The 19,641-nt window shown below is 41.2% G+C and overlaps 1 protein-coding gene across 2 annotated transcripts in view; it reads left to right on the forward strand.

The window, feature by feature from the left end:
• Positions 1-1,294: 1,294 nt before the first annotated feature.
• LOC140200885 (uncharacterized) overlaps positions 1,295-19,641 on the forward strand; it is a 29,098-nt gene continuing 10,751 nt past the window's right edge. Inside the window, exons 1-6 of one of the 2 annotated variants that reach the window (XM_072264524.1) lie at positions 1,295-1,549; positions 1,880-2,218; positions 7,224-7,493; positions 8,431-8,760; positions 11,283-11,555; positions 15,990-16,097. In XM_072264524.1, the coding sequence (XP_072120625.1) occupies positions 1,501-1,549; positions 1,880-2,218; positions 7,224-7,493; positions 8,431-8,760; positions 11,283-11,555; positions 15,990-16,097 (1,369 nt within the window). In that variant the 5' untranslated portion in view covers positions 1,295-1,500. The remainder of the gene's footprint in view (positions 1,550-1,879; positions 2,219-7,223; positions 7,494-8,430; positions 8,761-11,282; positions 11,556-15,989; positions 16,098-19,641) is intronic. The other variant, XM_072264525.1, reaches the window with a different exon arrangement.

Here is a 19,641-nt window from a genome sequence, read left to right on the forward strand (position 1 = left end):
CCTACCTGTTCAAGTGCCTTTCTAAGTTTAGAAGAATATGGTGGGCTCATATTCTTCTCAACCTGTCTTATCCATGTACCAGTCCAACGGTCTTTAAAAAATTTTATTGTACCTGCTATTTCCTCTGGCAGTTCCTTCCACATACATATCACCCTTTGAGTAAGAAAGTTGCTTCTCAAGTTCCTACTAAATCTTTCCTCTCACCTGAAACCTAAGCCCCCTACTTCTTGATTTCTCAACCCTTGGAATTCTTCATCTTTTATTCAAAACAGAAATAGGTAAATTCTGGACATCAAAGGAATCCAGAGATATTAATCATAATGGAAAATGGGGATGAGTAGAGGATCAGACATGATCTAAGTAAATTGTGTAGTTCAGTTTCATTACTTAAAGAAAGGGATATCGTGGCTTTGGAGGCAGAGTAGAGGAGGTTCACCTGGTTGAATCTGGAGCTGAGGGTGATAGCATATGAGGAGAGATTAAGTCACCTGTGTCTATGTACTTGATGGGATTCAGAAGAATGGGGGGAGAGAACTTAAAGAACATATAAAATTAGACATATAAAAATGTTTGCACTGCAGAAGAATTAAGCATTATGGGGAAAGTCTGGTAACTGGAGCTGAGTCCACAGCCAGATCAGCCATGATGACCAGATGGCCTAATCCTGCTCCCACTGTATTTCTTATGTTGTTATGAATGCTGGAACAGACACACTGGATTGCTCACTGCTGTCCCTATTTCTTTTTATCCTGTAAATAAGAATATCACAAGCCATTTATTGCATCTACTGTGGAATCTCAGCCTTCCATGCTGACTACTGATCTGATTCTTCCAAGCTGTAAGTAGCATGTTCATACAATAAAGGACTCTGGTTGAGCTCATTTTTGAAGAGCCTATCATGTCTTCAGTTGTAAGAAAAACAATAGCACAAACAGAGAGCCATTATGTGGAATCAGGCCCTTCAGCCCATCTACTCTGTGCTAACAAAAGTGCCTCCCTGAGCTGGTCCCATTTGTCTTTATTTAACCTGTATATTTCTAAACTATTTCAATTCAAGTACCTGTCAAAATGTATTTTAAACATTGTAGTTAAACAAAACTCTATCACTTTCCCTGATGGGTCCTTCCTTATACCAAACTCTGTCTTTACATTGCTCGTCTTAAACCCAAGACTTCTATTTTTAGATTTCATTGCCCTGAGAAAAAGACTGTGACAATTCACCCTTTCTATACTTAACAATTTTATATACTGCACCTCTTTTGGTCGTCTTCCTATATTTCAGAGGGAGAAAAAGAACAGCCCCAGCCTCTCTTCATTGCTCAGGAAGCCACTGACGGTTGAGGTCAGAGAGAGACCAAGAAGAGAGCCTTGTGCTGAACTCGTCTCTTCGCAAGGGAGATCGGCTGTTACAGAATTTATCAGCGGCTGATACCCGGCTGTTGCGCAGAAAGGCAGCGACATACAAAGAGACGGGATTGTTGGGGTAGAGTACCGAGAGCGATGATGATGCCTTTCTTCTTCCTGCTGACTGGGTCCGTTTTCACACAGGGTAAGTGGCCAATGGTTTTCGAACAAACCACTTAGCGAATGTCGACAGGCACTCGCGCTCTTCCTCGGGCAGAGGAACATCTTTTAGACACTGGAGCCAGTGTCCAGAATTATTCACACCAGGAATGACTGCTGCTGAATTAAAACTGAAATAAGGGGATAAAATAGAGACACCCAGTCTAATGAAGCCGAAGTTGTAAAATCACACGGATAGACACCCCCCTCTAATGAATCGAGACTTTTCCGGCATGGTATTTGTAAGTGAACTGTAAATTTCCTGACCGAGTTGCAATACATTCTAAAGTTGATGATGCCTTCTACTTTCTCGTAGAAGAACCCACTTCTATTTATATCGGGACGCGGGAAAAACACATTGTGCTGAATGGATCGGATATTCCCGTTGGGGGCGTTGGTGTCTGGGAATGGAGACCACACCGGGACAATCTCAGCTCGAAAACACTGGTCAAAGTGAAGGCTGAAGTGGACGGCTGGACAGCAGAGTGGTTCCGTGAAGATCCGAAGACCGATGTATTCCCGTTTCACCGGATCAACGACTCCCATCATCTAACCATTAAAAACGTTGCTTTTGAAGCTGCCGGGATGTTCACATTCAAACAGATGGAACCCGAGGGGAAAATACTGAAACAATATGAAATATTTATCACCGAAGGTAGGTAAGCTAAGAATAGTGAATTCGAACAGACATTGGGATTTAATAATAAATAATCCACAGTTTCTTTAGGGGAATCCTACAATGATTGCAAATATTCCCTCGAAATATGATGATAGTGGGAGTAAAATTATTTTTGTCTTGCATTTTCCTTACGTTTGTCCGTTGACTGTGGACCAGACTGTCCGTGACCTCCAGGGAGCTTAATGATGTGAACGTTGTGAATTCTGCATTCCAGCCACTTCTTCATTCTGCCGTCTTGGTTTTGTTCCCTTCCTCTCTCAGTCCACACATAGCAGATGACTGTTCCTCTTTCATGAATGTGGCCAGATCTGCTGTCTGTGACTCTGGAACATCTGACAAATTCGCCCACAACTTTAACCAGCATACTTTTCTGCTATAGCTTCTGTCACTCTTTAGCCTGCTCCGTGTCCGTGTCGGCAAATGACCGGCCTCGCTATTTCCATCTCCTTTCGTCACCTCACCTTGCTCTGTCTTAGGGCTCAGAGTCAGAATCAGGTTTAATATCACTGGCAAAGTCGTGGCTTTTTGTTGTTTAGCGGCAGCAGTACATTGCAATACATAATAATAAAAACGATAAATTGCAATGAGACATATATATGTATATAATTACATTCAATAGGTCATGCAAAAAAAAAGAACAAAAATAAATAATTAAACAGTGGAGTAGTGTACTTGGGTTCATAGTCCATTCAGAAATCTGATAAAGGAGAGGATGAAGCAGTTCCCAGAATGTTGGCGTGTGTCTCATGCTAATGTACCTCCTCCTTGATTCTACACACACTGACTGCTTCATCACAATCACCTCCTGTTCTCTACCATCATCACCCCCAGGTTCATTCTCTCTTCATGTGCCTTCCGAAATAACCTTCATAAGCCCAAAAGTACTCGGTCAAAGTTTCAGGCTGAGACCTTTTATCAGGAGTAGTCTAGGCCTGAAACGTCAACTGTTAGTCTAGGCCTGAAACGTCAACTGTTTATTCTTTACCACAGATTCCACCTGGCCTGTTGAGTTCATCCAGCATTTTGTGTGTGTTACTTGGATTTCCAGCATCTGCAGATTTTCTCTTGTTTATAATATTATTAGGTTCTCTAGCCTTGTGTGCGCAGCTGGACAGCATGGGGCTCCAAGCATTTTTGAGCCCCTGAATTGGCTAATTGTTGTTTAGTAAGAATTATTAAGTCTAGAATTACTTGTGTCTTTTCTTGAGTGACTTGCTCTTTTTAATGTGGTCTCCTGATGCTTTCTGTTTAAATTTGTTAGGTTTAGACCATAAGATCATAAGATATAGGAGCAGAATTTGGCTATTTTGCATATCAAGTCTGCTCCACCATTTCATCACGGCTGATCCAATTTTCCTCTCAGCACCAATCTCCTGCTTTCTCCCCACATTCCTTAATGCCCTGACCATTCAAGAATTTATCAACTTCTGCCTTAAATATACATAAATACTTGGCCTTCATAGCTGTCTGTGGCAATGAATTCCACAGATTTACCACTCTCTGGCAAAATAAATTCTTCCCCATCTCCATTCTAAAAGGACGTCCCTGTATTGTGAGACTATGTCCTTTGGTCCTAGGCTCTCCCACCAAAGGAAATATTCTCTCCATGTCCACTCTATCAAGCCCTTCTACCATTTGATAGGTTGCAATTAGGTAACCCCTTATTCTTCTGAATTCTAGTGAATACAGGCCCAGAGCCATCAAATGCTCTTCATATGACAAGCCATTCAATCCTGGAATCATTTTCATGAAAATCCTTTGAACCTGCTCCAATGTCTGCACATGCATTCTAAAAGGAGGTACCTAAAACTGCTCACAATACTCCAAATGAGGCCTCAACAGTGCTTTATAAAGCCTCAACGTTACATATTCTAGTCCCCTTGAAATGAATACTACATTGAATTTACCTTCCTCACTGCAGACTCAACCTGCAAATTAACCTTTACGGAATCCTGCACAAGGGCTCCTAAGTCCCTTTGTCCCTCAGATTTTTGAATTTTCTCTCCTTTTAGAAAAAAGTCTAGCCTTTTATTTCTTCAACCAAAGTACACAGCCATACACTTTTTGACACTGTATTCATCTGGCACTTCTTTAGCCACTCTTCTAATCTGCCCAAATTCTTCCATAATGTCTCTACTTCCTTAAAGCTACCAGTCCCTCTTCAGCCAGCCCTTTCAGAAACGTGGGGTGTACACCATCTGGTCCAGGTCACTTATCTACCTTCAGACCTTCCAATTTCCCAAGAATATTCTCCCTAATAATGGTAATTTCACACACTTCATAACGCCTAAGACCTGGAACTTCCACTATATTGCTAATGTCTACCACAGTGAAGACTAGTGCACAGTACTTATTCAGTTCATCTGCCATTTCCTTGTCCCCCATTACTATCACTCCAGCATTGTTTTCCAGTGGTCCAGTATCCACTCTCACCTCTCTCTTAAACTTCATTTATCTGAAGAAACTTCTGGTATTCTCTTTAATGTCATTGGCTAGCCAACTTTTGTATTTCATCTGTTCCTTCTTAATAATTCTTTAGTTGCCTTCTGTTGGTTGTAAAAACTTTCCAATCCTCTAACTTCCCAGTATATTTTGCTTTATTATATGCCATCTCTTTGGCTTTTATGTTGGCTTTGACTTTTCTTGTTAGTCGTGGTTGTGTCATCTTGCCTTTGAATGCTCTTTCCACTTTGGGATGTACCCTGTGCCTTCATCTTTCTTCAGACGTAATTCAGTGATGCCTACAATATCATACATGTCAATCTGCAACTCTATCATATATTGCATGCATTCAAATGTAACGCCTTCAATCTGGTATTCACCCTTTTTGATTTTGTCTGCCTTTTTTATTGCACTCATTCTGTTGACAGCAATTTTTCCCTATCATCAGCTTCTCCTTGCTAGGAGTCTCACTACATATTGCCTTTGTTTGTAAACTGACTACCTCACCTTCAGCACCCCAATTCAAATCCCCCTGAAAAATGAGATTAAATCCTCCCGAACAATTTTAGCCAACCTGCCTGCAAGGATATTGGACGTCCTCTGCTTCAGGTGTAACCCATCCATTTTGTGCAGGTCATACCTTCCCCTGAAGAGATCCCAAGGATCCATAAATCTGAAGCACTGCCCTCTGCGCCAGTTTCTCAGCCACACTTTCACCTTCCAAATCATCCTATTCTTATACTCACTAGCAAGAGAAAAATCTGCAGATGCTGGAGATCCAAGCAACACACAAAGCTGAAGAACAGGACCTCCAGGGGAGTAATCTCTGGGTGCCTGCTTGTGCCACATGCCAGTGAGAGTTAGCAACACACACAAAATGCTAGAGGAACTCTGCAGGCCAGACAGCATCTAGGAAAAGAATACAGTCGCCGTTTCGGGCCGAAAACTGCCAAAGGGTCGACTGTATGCTTTTCCTAGATGCTGCCGAGCCTGCTGAGTTCCTCCAGCATTTTGTATGTGTTGCTTACTCTCACTAGCCTGCGGCACAGGCAGACAATCAAAGATTACTACCCTGGAGGTCCTGGTTTTCAGCTTTCTATCTGGCTCCCTAAAATCTCCCTTCAGGACCTCCTTCTCTTGTCTAACTATGTCATTGATGCCAATGTGCACCAAGACTTCTGGCTGTTGACTGTCAACCTTAAGAATTCCAATCTGACACATCCCTGATACTGGCACCAGGAGGCAACATACCATCTGGGTCTCTACTGCTCCCACAGAATCTCGTCTCCACTCTTCTGACTATGGAATCTCCTATCAGCACTGCAGTCTGCTTCTGAGCCACAGCACCAGACTCTGTTCTTGGACCTGGTCACTGTCTACCCCCACCCCTCCCAACCCCCAGTAGGTCATCTCCCTCAGCAGTATATAAAGTTATATACTTATTATTGAGAGGAATGGCCGTAGATGTACTCTGCATTGGCTGTGCACTTCCCCTCCTTTTCCTGACAGTCACCCGGTTACCTGTTTCCTGCAGTCTTAAGGTGACTGCCTCCCTGTAGCTCCTATCTATCAGCTCCTCATTCTTCAGTCTGAGTAGAAGGTCATTGAGCTTCAGCTCCATTTCCTTAATATGTTCTCTCAGAAGCTAAACCTTGGTGTATCTGGTGCAGATGTGCTTATCTTGGAGACTGGAGATCTTCTAGACTTACTACAACCCACACACAGTACAAAGCCATTCTCACTACACTACTCTGCCCTGTCGGACAAATGAACAGATAAGAACAGAAAGAGAGGAACTTACCAGGTACTTTACCTTGCTCAAGCCTGATAAACCAAATACTCTGTCATCACACTCAAAAGAATGGCCTCTCCACTTGCACTTGTGTTATTTTTATTGGCTCTTTCTAGTGAATCCCCCTCGTTGATTGCTTGCTCCACAACTCTGAGAAACTGCGGCAAAACTCTCCTTTTTAAATCTTGATCACAGACCTGATTAAAAAGTAACTCTTCTTTTATGCACTGCCTCTTATTGATTGGTCACTCCTCAGATTTATTTAGGTAGGCTCAGTGATTCTGTGTTACTTGTATTATTAAAGAGGACTCCTGATTAGCACTAATAACGGGGTCCTAGTTTGGAGAATGTTTTGACTCATGGTGTAGCTCGGCTGAGCCACTGATGCTCTCATTAGACTTCTTGTAACTACACTCTGGTTGCTGTCTCTTCATTGGAGTCTGTCTTTCCTTTGTGCTTGGAGTCCGACATTGCCAGTGTACATTGTGACAAGTATTCTTGTTCACCTTCCTGAGTCTTTCCTATAATCTCAATAAGCTACGTCCTTTCTCACTCAGTCAGATCAAATGAAATGCACTTTTCCTTCCTTGTCTTTTATTCATGTGTCACTGTACAGTATTTATCATTTGCTAAAGACTCGTGGGATTAAATTATGAATGAGTATTTTAAATAGAGATTTTCCAGTGTAACATTTCCGAATAATTTCAGATTCTCTCATTTCTTTATTCCACTCCTTTTAACATACAGTCAAGCGGGATCCCCGGTATCAATATCTGGGCAGTGACGTCACCCTCAGCTGTATCATATCCAGGCTCCCTGACACTGTCAGTCTTCAGTGGACTGAGAAAAATTCATCCCAGAACAGAATAAACAACATGGACCAGATCCACCTGAATAACACAGTCTACCTAATGGTCCGCGATGTCAAGAAACAGGATAAGGAGCAATATGCTTGTGAAGTACAAGAATATGGAAGAACAGTTCTCACAGTCGATATTGAGTTGCACATTGTCTTATGTAAGTGCAAAATCTCCTTTGGAGTAAATATCAGGTATTGAAAAACAAAATGACTGTAAATAAAGCTTCTAAAAGAAACCTTTGTTGACCTGTGCCCAACTTGTGATCTCCAGGTTAAACCAGTCCCAAACTGATTGAACCATGTGTACATTTCCTTCCTTGTGTTTCTGTCATGTGAAAATTTCTCTGAGTAGCTTCAAACCCCTCTCTTTCAGGATGAGAAAAGCTGCCTCTCCTCTTATGACACCAATACTCAAATTTTGTGTTGGCTGCTTCAGTTGGTGTTGATACTGGTTCATGAATAACTGATCAGCTGAGAATGACAACTGATGTCAAATGAGTAATTTGAATGACAAATGAGTGCTCCCTCTGCTGCACCTCTATATCTTTCCTCTCTTTCCTCTTCTTCCTCTCTTTCCTTTCTCTCCTTCTCCTTCCTCTCTTGCTCTCCTCTTCCTCTCTCTCTCCTTCTCCTTGTCCTGTGGTGGCATGACTTATTCCAATTGTCAAAAGCCACTTCTGTTGCCATTGGCTAGTTTAGAAACTGCAGCTGCTTTTCCCACTGGATTGCTGCCTGATGTCCAGATTCAAAAATCCTGGGTATATAAAATAGCACATGGAAGGGGTTTGCTCCCTTCTTCCTTTGTTTAAGGCAAGGATGCACAAGACGATTGAGAAGGTATACTCTATGTGAAATTTTAACTAAGTATGATTGTTGAATATTTAGCTTTGTATTGTCTGTAACTTAGGGATATACCTATTAATATACCTATTCAAAGTCAGAGTCTTTCCTCTCTCACTTGCCAGAACCATGAACTTGATTGAACATTACACTTCTCTCTTATTCCTTCTCTCCCTTTCCTCTCTCACTTTCCTTCTCTCTCTCTCTCTCCCTCCCTCCATCTTTCTTAATTCATTGTCTGTTTTTCTATTTCAGCAAACTATGGGAAAGAGTACACAAATTTCTGGCCAATTTTTGGTAACAATCCACTCTACCTGAACTGTAAAGGTGAGAACCGTAATCAATCAACATGGTACTGGAAAAAATACAATCATGAAAAGAGGAGGAGGGTGATGTCTTCTGATGTCAAGGGACGAAGGGAGACCACACTTACCCCAGAACTTTGGAATCGAATCAAGCTGCAAGAGTTTGATGGGACGAGCTTTCCCCTGCAGATTTCTCCTGCAGAATTTGAAGATGCAGGCACTTATATATGTACCATGGAAACGGTGGAATTTGTAAAAGTGGAACTGATAACCACAAAAAGTAAGGCTTAAAACATATTGGCAGTGGCACTGAAATTCCCTATGAGTTCCAACTTATTGTGGGCTTCGGGAGACATTGGAAAAATAATGGGAAACAAATAGCAATTTCTGTCATTTTCCAAGATTCCTGGTTGAGCTATGGTAGGAAGTTAATGGGATTCTGTGGAATTTCAGCCACAGACTGTCTGCAAACCTGCTGAGTTCAAGAATGCATGAAATGTCTACTTATTCATCTGGACAGACATGCTTCCATATTCCCTTCTGGTTTCACATCTCCCTTATTCCTTTCACTATATCCCTTTACTGGTGAAAATATGAAGGGTCACAGATTCAACATCCATTTGTAATGGGGAGAATCAGGAGCATAAGGCAGCACTTCAGCTGAATCCAAGTGAATCTAAGTCCCAGTCCCCTGCCTTCTCACCATAACCTTTGATGCCCTGGCTACTCAGATACCTATCAATCTCTGCCTTAAATACACCCAATGACTTGGCCTCCACTGCTGCCCGTGGCAACAAATTCCATAGATTCACCACCCTCTGACTAAAAAAATTTCTTCGCATTTCTGTTCTGAAAGGGCGCCCTTCAGTCCTTAAGTCATGCCCTCTCGTACTAGACTCCCCCATCATGGGAAACAACTTTGCCACATCCACTCTGTCCATTCCTTTTAACATTTGAAATGTTTCTATGAGGTCTCCCCTCATTCTTCTAAACTCCAAGGAATACAGTCCAAGAGCGGACAAACGTCCCTCATGTGTTAACCCTCTCATTCCCAGAATCATTCTAGTGAATCTTCTCTGTACCCTCTCCAACGTCAGCACATCCTTTCTTAAATAAGGAGACCAAAACTGCCCACAGTACTCCAAGTGAGGTCTCACCAGCCCCTTATAGAGCCTCAACATCACATCTCTGCTCCTATACTCTATTCCTCTAGTAATGAATGCCAACATTGCATTCGCCTTCTTCACTACTGACTCAACCTGGAGGTTAACTTTAAGGGTATCCTGTACGAGGACTCCCAAGTCCCGTTGCATCTCAGAACTTTGAATTCTTTCCCCATTTAAATAATAGTCTGCCCGTTTGTTTTATCTGATTCTGATTCTGATTAGATTCAGTTTTGAGTGTGTGTCAAACAACTTGCACCCAGCACATAGTGTATGCTCCCAGAAGGCGTTAGGAAGACTACAGACAAATGTCCTCTTGGAGTAACACACATGACCTCAGTTCATGGCCTCCTCATGATGAGGTCACTCTCAGGTTGGAAGAATAACACCTCATATTCCGTGTGGGTAGCATCCAACTTGAGGGCAAGAACATTGATTTCTCTAACTTCCAGTAATTTCTCCCCTTTCCTCCTCTTTTTTTCCATTCTCCATCATGGCTCTCCTCTTAGCCCTTCTTTTCTCCTTACCTGCCTATCAACTTGCTCTGGTGCCTCTATCTCCCATGCCCTACTCTCCTCTCCTATCAGATTCCTTCTTTTTTAGCCCTTCACTTGTTTCCACCTATCACCTCCCAGCTTTTCACTTCATCCTCCCTACTCCACCCACTTGCATTCCCCTTCATCTGACTTCACCTGTCATCCTACTCCTTCCTCTGTCCCACCTTCCTAGGCTGGCTTCTTCTCCCTTCCTTTCCAGTCCCAAGGAAGTCTCTGAGCTGAAAACATCAGTGCTATTTCCTCTCCATAGATGCTGCCTGACCTGTTGAGTTCCTCCAGTATTTTGTGTGCGTTGCTCTGGATTCCCAGCATCTGAAGAATCTGTGTTTGTGTGTACACCCAGATATCCATAATAAAGGTGTTAGAATAAGTTTAAACGTACATTTGACTACAGAATAAGAAAACTTCAAGTCCTTAAAACCAAATATACGCAGATGCTGTATATCAGAAAAAGGAAGAGAAAATCCTGGGACTAGTCAGCAACGGGCAGTAGCTGTCGTAGAGGAACCAACTTGCTCTTTTAGGTTGATGAGCTTTTCAGTTACATGAACTAAGATGAACAGATTTTCTTTCCCTTCCCTAATGATCTTTGTGATCCATTTGGACTGGAAAATGGACAATCCCTTAGGGCTGAGCTGTGCTGCAAAGTCAAATGACTATGGGTTGAAGTTCTGCATTGAGAAGGGTTGTTGATGACCATAGCCATTCAATGGAGACAGTCCATCCTTATATTATTGGGTTTGAACTAATTGCATGAACAGTAACTGCCATTAGATTTCTGAATGTCCCATTAATATTACCTGTCTTTTCCTCTTTTGCACTATTACATTAGTTGTTGGAACTTATATTTTTATGTCTTACTCTATTCTGCTGCCACAAAACAACAAATTTCACCACATATGTCAGTGAGAATTAAACCTGATTCTGATTCTACTTCAGAAATACCGAGGTGTCCAGGGTGGAAAAATTATAAATTCCCTTTACAATATTATTTACAGTAAATACCCTAAGTATGGCACACCTTGAGGATGAAATACCCTCATGTCACACATTACCAAAACACAGACTTTCTCTAATTGTAGTGACAGCGATTCCACCTCACCGTCTGGCTGAAGGAGACGATGTTACCCTTACCTGCTCCATTTCACACACCAGAGAAGCAACACGGCTCATTTGGATGGAAACTGGCAGGAAAAGTTTTGTTAAAGAAAAGACACTTAACCCCCGAGAAGAAGGAAACATCAGTCTGTCGGTGTTCATTCAGAAGGTTGGACCACATAACAGAAAATGGACCTGTCTTGTGTTTAATCGAAAAGTGCCGAGAATTTTTATCACAATCCAGCTTGAGGTTAATGGTAAGAGTCACAGTAATTTTATAATATGTGTAATGGAAGTGTTTCATATTAATGTAACCAGCATTGGGATTCTTTACAATTACACATTTTCCACTCAGTGGCTATTTTATTAGTAAATTCCTGTACATATAAAGTGACCAGTGAGTGTATGTTTGTGGCCATCTGCTGCTGTGACCTGTCTACTACTGTGCTTCAAGGTTTGATGTGTTGTGAGTTCAGATATGTCTTTCTGCACACCACTGCAGTAGCACATGTTTGTTTAAGTTCCTGTCACCTTCCTGTCAGCTTAAACCAATCTGGCCATTCTCCATAAGACCATAAGACAAAGGAGCAGAAGTAGGCCATTTGGCCCATCGAGTCTGCTCCACCATTTCATCATGAGCTGACCCATTTTCTCCTATTTAGTCCCACTCCCCTACCTTCTCACCATAACCTTTGATGCCCCGGCTACTCAGATACCTATCAATCTCTGCCTTAAATACACCCAATGACTTGGTCTCCACTGCTGCCCGTGGCAACAAATTCCATAGATTCACAACCCTCTGACTAAAAAAATTTCTTCGCATTTCTGTTCTGAAAGGGCACCCTTCAATCCTTAAGTCATGCCCTCTCGTACTAGACTCCCCCATCATGGGAAACAACTTTGCCACATCCACTCTGTCCATGCCTTTTAACATTCGAAATGTTTCTATGAGGTCTCCCCTCATTCTTCTAAACTCCAAGGAATACAGTCCAAGAGCAGACGAACGTTCCTCATATGTTAACCCTCTCATTCCCGGAATCATTCTAGTGAATCTTCTCTGTACCCTCTCCAACATCAGCACATCCTTTCTTAAATAAGGAGACCAAAACTGCCTACAGTACTCCAAGTGAGGTCACACCAGCGCCTTATAGAGCCTCAACATCACATCTCTGCTCCTATACTCTATTCCTCTAGAAATGAATGCCAACATTGCATTCGCCTTCTTCACTACTGACTCAACCTGGAGGTTAACTTTAAGGGTATCCGGTACGAGGACTCCCAAGTCCCGTTGCATCTCAGAACTTTGAATTCTTTCCCCATTTAAATAAGTCTGCCCGTTTATTTTTTCTGCCAAAGTGCATAACCATACACTTTCCAACATTGTACTTCATTTGCCACTTCTCTGCCCATTCTTCCAATCTATCCAAGTCTCTCTGCAGACTCTTCGTTTCCTCAGCACTACCGGCCCCTCCACCTATCTTCGTATCGTCAGCAAACTTAGCCACAAAGCTATCTATTCCATAATCTAAATCGTTGATGTACAATGTAAAAAGAAGTGGCCCCAACACTGATCCCTGCGGAACACCACTGGTAACCGGCAGCCAACCAGAATAGGGTCCCTTTATTCCCACTCTCTGTTTCCTGTGAATCAGCCAATGCTCTATCCACGTATGTAACTTTCCCGTAATTCCATGGGCTCTTATCTTGTTAAGTAGCCTCACCTCTCTTCTCACCTCTCTCAATAACAAGCCATTTTTTGCCCACAGAACGTCCACTCATGAGATGTTTTTTTACTTGTTTTTCACACCATTCTCTGTAAAGTTGCCAGTTTCTGTGCAAATGACAGTTATCTGCACCACACGCCTCGCTTGGGTACCCATTGTTCTCCTGTCCTCTGTGCAGAGGCTTTGTACGGAGCTGTGTAAAAGCCTTAGGCACTCTAGATTTTTTTATAGGGTTTCGGATGTTACAGCCTCCACAGATCCCTGATTTCAACATCATTAAGACTCTCTGGGATTACCTGGACAGAGACAGAAGCAAGCGAGACAACAAAATTCTGCAAAAGAACTGTGGCAAATTATCCAAAATGTTTGGAACAACCTACCAACCAATTTTCTTAAAAAATTGCACTGACAATGTACGTAAGAGAATTGATACAGCTTTAAAGGCAAAGGATGGTCACAGTAAATATTAATTTGATTTTTTTACTGTTTACTGCTCTTTATAGTAATTTTTTTGATATTTAGAAATTTTTATTTCATTATTTTTGAAAGTATCTTCGATTCACAGATTTTTTTTGACATTAGCCTAAGACTTTTGCACAGTCGTGTTTATCAGTTACGGTCACAGAGAGAATGTATATACTCCTTACAAACAGTGGCAGAATTGAACCTCGGTCACGAGCACAGTAACAGTGTTGAGCTAACTGGTTTGCTACCGTGCTATCCTTTTTCAGTAAGTGTAAGGATTAAAGGCAGGAGTTGAAAGGAGAAGTTTAGTCACACAAGGAGGGCATCGACTTTGCAGCCGTGGCATTTAGAGAAAGAGGTTTCAGAAACCTTTGGCTCTGTTCCTGCACCACAGCCAACTGTCAATGTGGTTAGAAATTTGGCAACAGCTCAAGCTGGACACTTGCCAAGGATTCATCTGGAAAGAAAAGCTCGGCAGAGCATCTAAAACTATGACTAATATGAAGTCTAAATCTGACCCTTTACTTTTTGTACTCTGAATTCTGGTTGTACAGTATCAGAACATAAGTTATCTTCCACATTTCTGCCATTAAAATTATAATTACCTCCCCCCGTGTAAAACATTTACTTTTATATCAACATTATTATGAGAATGGATAAGAGTGAACCTGTTGTCAAGTCAGAGAGTACTGCAGCAAGGAAACAGGCCCGACGTCTTCATGGTAACCATTATGCCCACCAAACAAGTCCCATTTGGTCCATTTCCACTAAATCCATCCTATCCATGTACTTAGCCAATTGCTCTTAACTGTTATTCCTTCGAATTTAGAAGATTGAGGGGAGATTTGATAGAGGAACACAAAATTATGAGGGGTATAGATAGGGTAAATGCAAGCAGGTTTTTTCCACTGAGGTTGAGTGAGACCGCAACTTGGGGTCATGGGTTAAGGGTGAAAGATGAAATGATTAAGGGGAACATGAGGGGGAGCTTCTTCACTCAGAGGGTGGTAGAATGTGGATGAGCTGCCAGTGCAAGTGGTGCATGCAAGCTCGATTTCAATGTTTAATAGAAGTTTGAATAGCTACATTGATAGTAGGGATATGGATGGGGCTAGGTAGTTTAAATGGTTTGGCATGGACTAGATGGGCCAAATGGCCTGTTTCTGTGCTGTACTTTTCTATGATTCTATATCAGTACTATAACAACAGTTTTCCCTCGACTGATTTTCTTTTGAAAATGCTTGACTGCTTGTTGAGAGCTTCTAATGTCAGGTCACGTGGCCTCTGCTCATATGCAGAGACAAACACCAGACACTAAAACTGAGTCCAGCTATGCCTTTCTTGAAGCCCAGATGCATGCATCTGGTTACTGAGTTGTGTTGGGAACTATGGTCCTTTATTGAACCTGAACAATTGTAATCATTCTCAGAAATGCACATTTCATGTAAGCTAAATGTTTACTGTATAATTGATGGATTGTTGCATCTCCAGATCTTTGTTTCTGGAGAAGAATAATTTCAGAGTTGTCTACTGCATACATACTTTGATAATAAATGAACCTTTGAACATTTTGAGCCTTCGAAAATGCCAGAGGAACTCAGCAAGTCTGTAAACATCTATGGAGGGGGATATAGTTCTGATGAAAGTTCTTGGCCCACAATGTTGACTGTTTATTCCCCTCCATAATGCTCCCTGACTTGCTGAGTTTCTCCAGCATTTTGTGTCTGTGACTATGAAGCATGTGAGTTTCTGTGCAGTATCTTTTAGTAATATCTGACAGCTAAAGGCAGTGATGCTCATGATTGAAAATTATTGTTTGAAGGCTAAATTGGCAGGGTTAGGATGGCCAAAGTGTTCTGACATCAGTTGTATCAATGCTATGGAGCAAGTTTTGGGCCTTTTCCTCTAAGCTGTTCTGGACAGAGTGTAAAGAGACTGCTAATGTCCACATGCATTGTTAATCATAACACTTATTCTTGCCAAGTTGTTAATATTTCCAATCTAAATATTTGTTTGTCCATTATGTGCTGTGTCTATGACGTGAACAATCATGACCTTTCTATGACCATGATTGTTCTCGGCAATTTTTTCTGCAAAATTGGTTTGCAATAGCCGCCTTCTGGGCAGTGTCCTTACGTGATGGGTGACTCTAGCCATTATCAAAAACTCTTCAGAGATTAACCTCCTGGTGTCAGTGGTTGCATAACCAGGACTTGTGATATGCATGAGCTGCTCAGTGACCATCCACCACTTGCTCCCATGGCATGGGGGGCAGTTAAGCGGGTGCTAAGTGCCTCCTGAAGTCTAGCAGAGGAAAGGAGCACCTTATACCTCCTTTGGTAGAGACCTATGTCCACCTTGTCACTCAAATATTCAATGATGCCAGAAAGACATACAGCACAGAAAGACTAACTACCAAGTTTATCAATCACCTATTGACACTATTCCTAAGTCTGTCCCATTTTATACAACTCTTATTTTCATCATTTTTTTTTTCTCTAGAGAAAACTGAAGTTGCTTATTTGAAGCTGATTCTCATACCTGTAGTCCTGGCACTACTGTGCTTCATTGCAGTAATGATAACCTACCACACGAGGGTGCATAAACCAGGTAAGAGAAAACACTGTCTGCCAGACAATTCATTAAGTCCCAGACAAAACTGAGGATAAGACAACATTTATTGCCCCCTTATGCACAAAGCTCAGAGCTCACTGGAGAGTTTTATGCTGGGAAACACAATGAGCAGGAATTAAAAGTTAAGTACAAATGATGCACAGGGAATAGTGAGCTAAAGGCCAGTCTGAAGAGGAAAAAGGTGTAGAGCTCACCACAGCCTTCTCCAAGCAATTTTGGAGAGGCAATAAATGCTGGCCATGGTACCAATAACCAGATCCTGAAAATAATACATCGATAAAAAATACACACCTCCAGGAAAAAACATCAATAAGATTGAAAGAGTGAAGAGAAAATTTACAAGGATGTTGCTATTTCTTGAGGCTCTGACTTACAGGGATAGGTTGAATAGGTTGGGACTTTATTTCCTGGAGTACAGTACAATGAGCTGGGGAATCTTAAAGATGGATACTGAGTTAAGGGGTACGGATGGGGTGAATAGATGCAGGGATTTTTTTTACCCCTGAGGTTGGGTAAGATGAGAACTAGCGGACATATGTTTAGGATGAAAGTGGAAATATTTAAGGGGAATGTCAGGGGGAATTACTTCACTGAGGTGATGCTGTGAGTGTGGTACAAGTAGCCAGCAGAATGGTGGACGCAAGTTCAATTATAACACTTAAGGGAAGTTTGGGTTGGTATATGGATAGGAGTCTATGGAGGGCTATGGTTTGGGTGCAGGGGGATGGGACTAGGTAGGAAACCAGGCTGGCATGGACTAGATGGGCCAAAAGGCCTTTTTCTATTCTGTAGTGCTCTACGACTCAATGACTCTATAGATTGCCAGTGAATACCACAGTGAGTTCTGGTCTCTACATTACAGAAAAAATTGAAAGGATTTATGAAAGGCTGGAAAACTTTAATAATGAGAAGAAATTGGAAAACATCAGTTGCTTGTAACAGTGAAGACAAAAGAGGGATTTAAATTAAGGTATAATTTTGAAAGGTTATAGAGAGTAAATAGAACTGATCTATTTCTCTTAGCAAAACCAAGGGGGCTGAGGCATAAAATAGTTGATAGGCAGGTTAGAAGGGACACAAGGAAATTTATTTATTTTCTTGTGATGGATTGGAACATCATTGCCTGAGGTGATGACAGAGGTAGAAACCCTATTTCTATGTGGATGGAAGAGGTCTGACTTTCAGAGCTATGAGTCTGTTGCCAGGAGGTGGTAATAAAGGTTGGATAGCTTGTTCTTCAACAGCATAGACATGACTGGCCAGCTCTGCTCATGCACGGTAGATGTCCTATGTTTCTAAGATCCTTTGAAGGCTTTACTTGGCATGAGTCTGAAGCTTATCCTGATGAATAAGACAGAAAAGGCTAGAATTGTTCATCATTTCTGACATCAAGATAGCGTCAATGGAAAACAAACAGTTAACTTTTCAGGCCAAGGACCATTTTTTTGGAATAGTTTCTGATAAAAAATTGTCAATTTGAAGTACTAGCTCTGTTTCTCTTTCCACAGTTCTTTCCAGAACAAGCAGGCAATTCTACCATTGTCTATTTTGCATTTACAGTAGCTAAAATATTTTGTTTTTGGTCTACCCTGCAAGAAGTGTTATTTGCAGGAATTGAAGGGACTAGCATCTATCTCTCTGAGGTTCTATTACCCTTCAGAGTGGAATTTGCTTCAGACAAATGGGAAACCATTTAAATTTGTTTCTTATCTCTTTTCTCAATATCAATGAAGGATGCTAATGCTGACAATGAGAAACAGTTACTGAGAGAAAAAACTTGATGAATATCTCAAATACTTTATCATTATCAATTCGCCTGCACAGTTCTCTGAATAAATTCATTATACTGCTGTCAGGTTTCAAAAGCAACCAGGCAATTTGCAAGTTCTATTGTACAAGCAATACAGATTGAGGGCCCCTTATTCAAAATTCCAAAATCTGAAAATATTCTAAATCTGAAATTTTTTAGAGCACTGACAAATTGTCACAAATGGAAAATTCCACAAAATTCTGGGAAGGTTCCCTGGTGTCACACAGGCCCCTGCACACCACAAACAATTCTGAGAAGTGACTTCACGTTTGTAATAAACAGAGTTAACAAAAAACAGAAAACCACTACATAAACTGAAAAATGAGTATCTCAATTGTGTGTTGAAAGAGTGGATTTGCCAGCGTTGGAATGGACATACAGTATGCTGCTCAGCAGTATGCTGATTATGAAACAAAGGTCTATCACAACCCTCTGAAAAGTGAAGGTAATTGTGAATATTCAGCAGGCTGGTTGCAGAATTTAAGACAAGGCACGGCATTCAATTTTTAAAGATGGGTGGTGAAAAGCCTCTGCTGATCAAAAGTAGTAGGGAAATACAGTGAGTTTGCTAAGATCTAAAATGTTGAACTGCTTCATCAGTACATGACAAAGGACTGCATACTGCTAGCACATAAATTCAGAGTCGGAAGTGATGGCGATCCCAAGCTATCTTGTTATATATCCCAAAATATGAAAAATCTGAAATCCGATATACCTCCAGCCCCAAGCATTTCAGAGAAGGGGTACTCAAACCGTGTGTTGATCTCTTTTTTTTTGTACATTAATCAGCTGTATATACCTGTTTCTGCTATTATGTGAGAAAGGAATTTCTTGTGGGGTTTCCATTAGTCATTTTGTGTACATATTATCTATCAATGATCAATTATCACTAAGCATAGTTACAGCATCCAGTTCTTTAAGTTAAACCTTACAAAGCCACATAGAGTCAAAGAGCACTACAGCACGGAAACAAGCCTTCCACCTTATCTAGTCTGCGCTGAACAGACCAGATCAGCCAAATACTCTATATCCATCCCATCCACGTACTTATCCAAATTTCTCCTAAATGTTGGAATCGGGTCAAATAGTCTATATCCATCCCATCCATGTACTTATACAAATTTCTCCTAAATGTTGGAATCAAACCTGAACGCACTACTTCCGCATCTCTACGTCTTCATCAATATATGTTTATTGACTTATGAATTTGGAAACATAACAACTAGGAGCAAGAGTTGACAATTCAGCCCCTGAAGCCTGCTCTGCAGTTTAATAAAATTGTGTGTGCTCTGATTGCAGCTTCAAACCTGCAACCAAACACTCAAAACAATGTGAATCAAATGAATTTCATCTTATCTCATCTTAAATGACTGACCCGTATGCTTTAACAGTGACCTATATTTCTTGGTTACCCCACAAGGTGAACCACTATCCCAAGGTGTTGAGACCTGACTGGGTGTTGTATGTTTTAATGATGCCCCTTTTATTTTTTCACTCTCTTGCAGATATAAGCCTCACCTTTCCAGTCTTTATGTGTAAGATATTCCAGCCATTTGGAACTGCTTTCCACATAGTAATACTATATCTTTTGATAAATAATGGGGGCAATACTTTACATAATACTAAAAATGTTCTATAAAAATGTACTTAATCACAGTGCTCCTATGTTTATATCGATTCCCTTCAAAATAATTGATAACAAATTTTAGT

Source organism: Mobula birostris, chromosome 7 (genome assembly GCF_030028105.1).
Source record: "Mobula birostris isolate sMobBir1 chromosome 7, sMobBir1.hap1, whole genome shotgun sequence".
NCBI lineage: Eukaryota > Metazoa > Chordata > Chondrichthyes > Myliobatiformes > Myliobatidae > Mobula > Mobula birostris.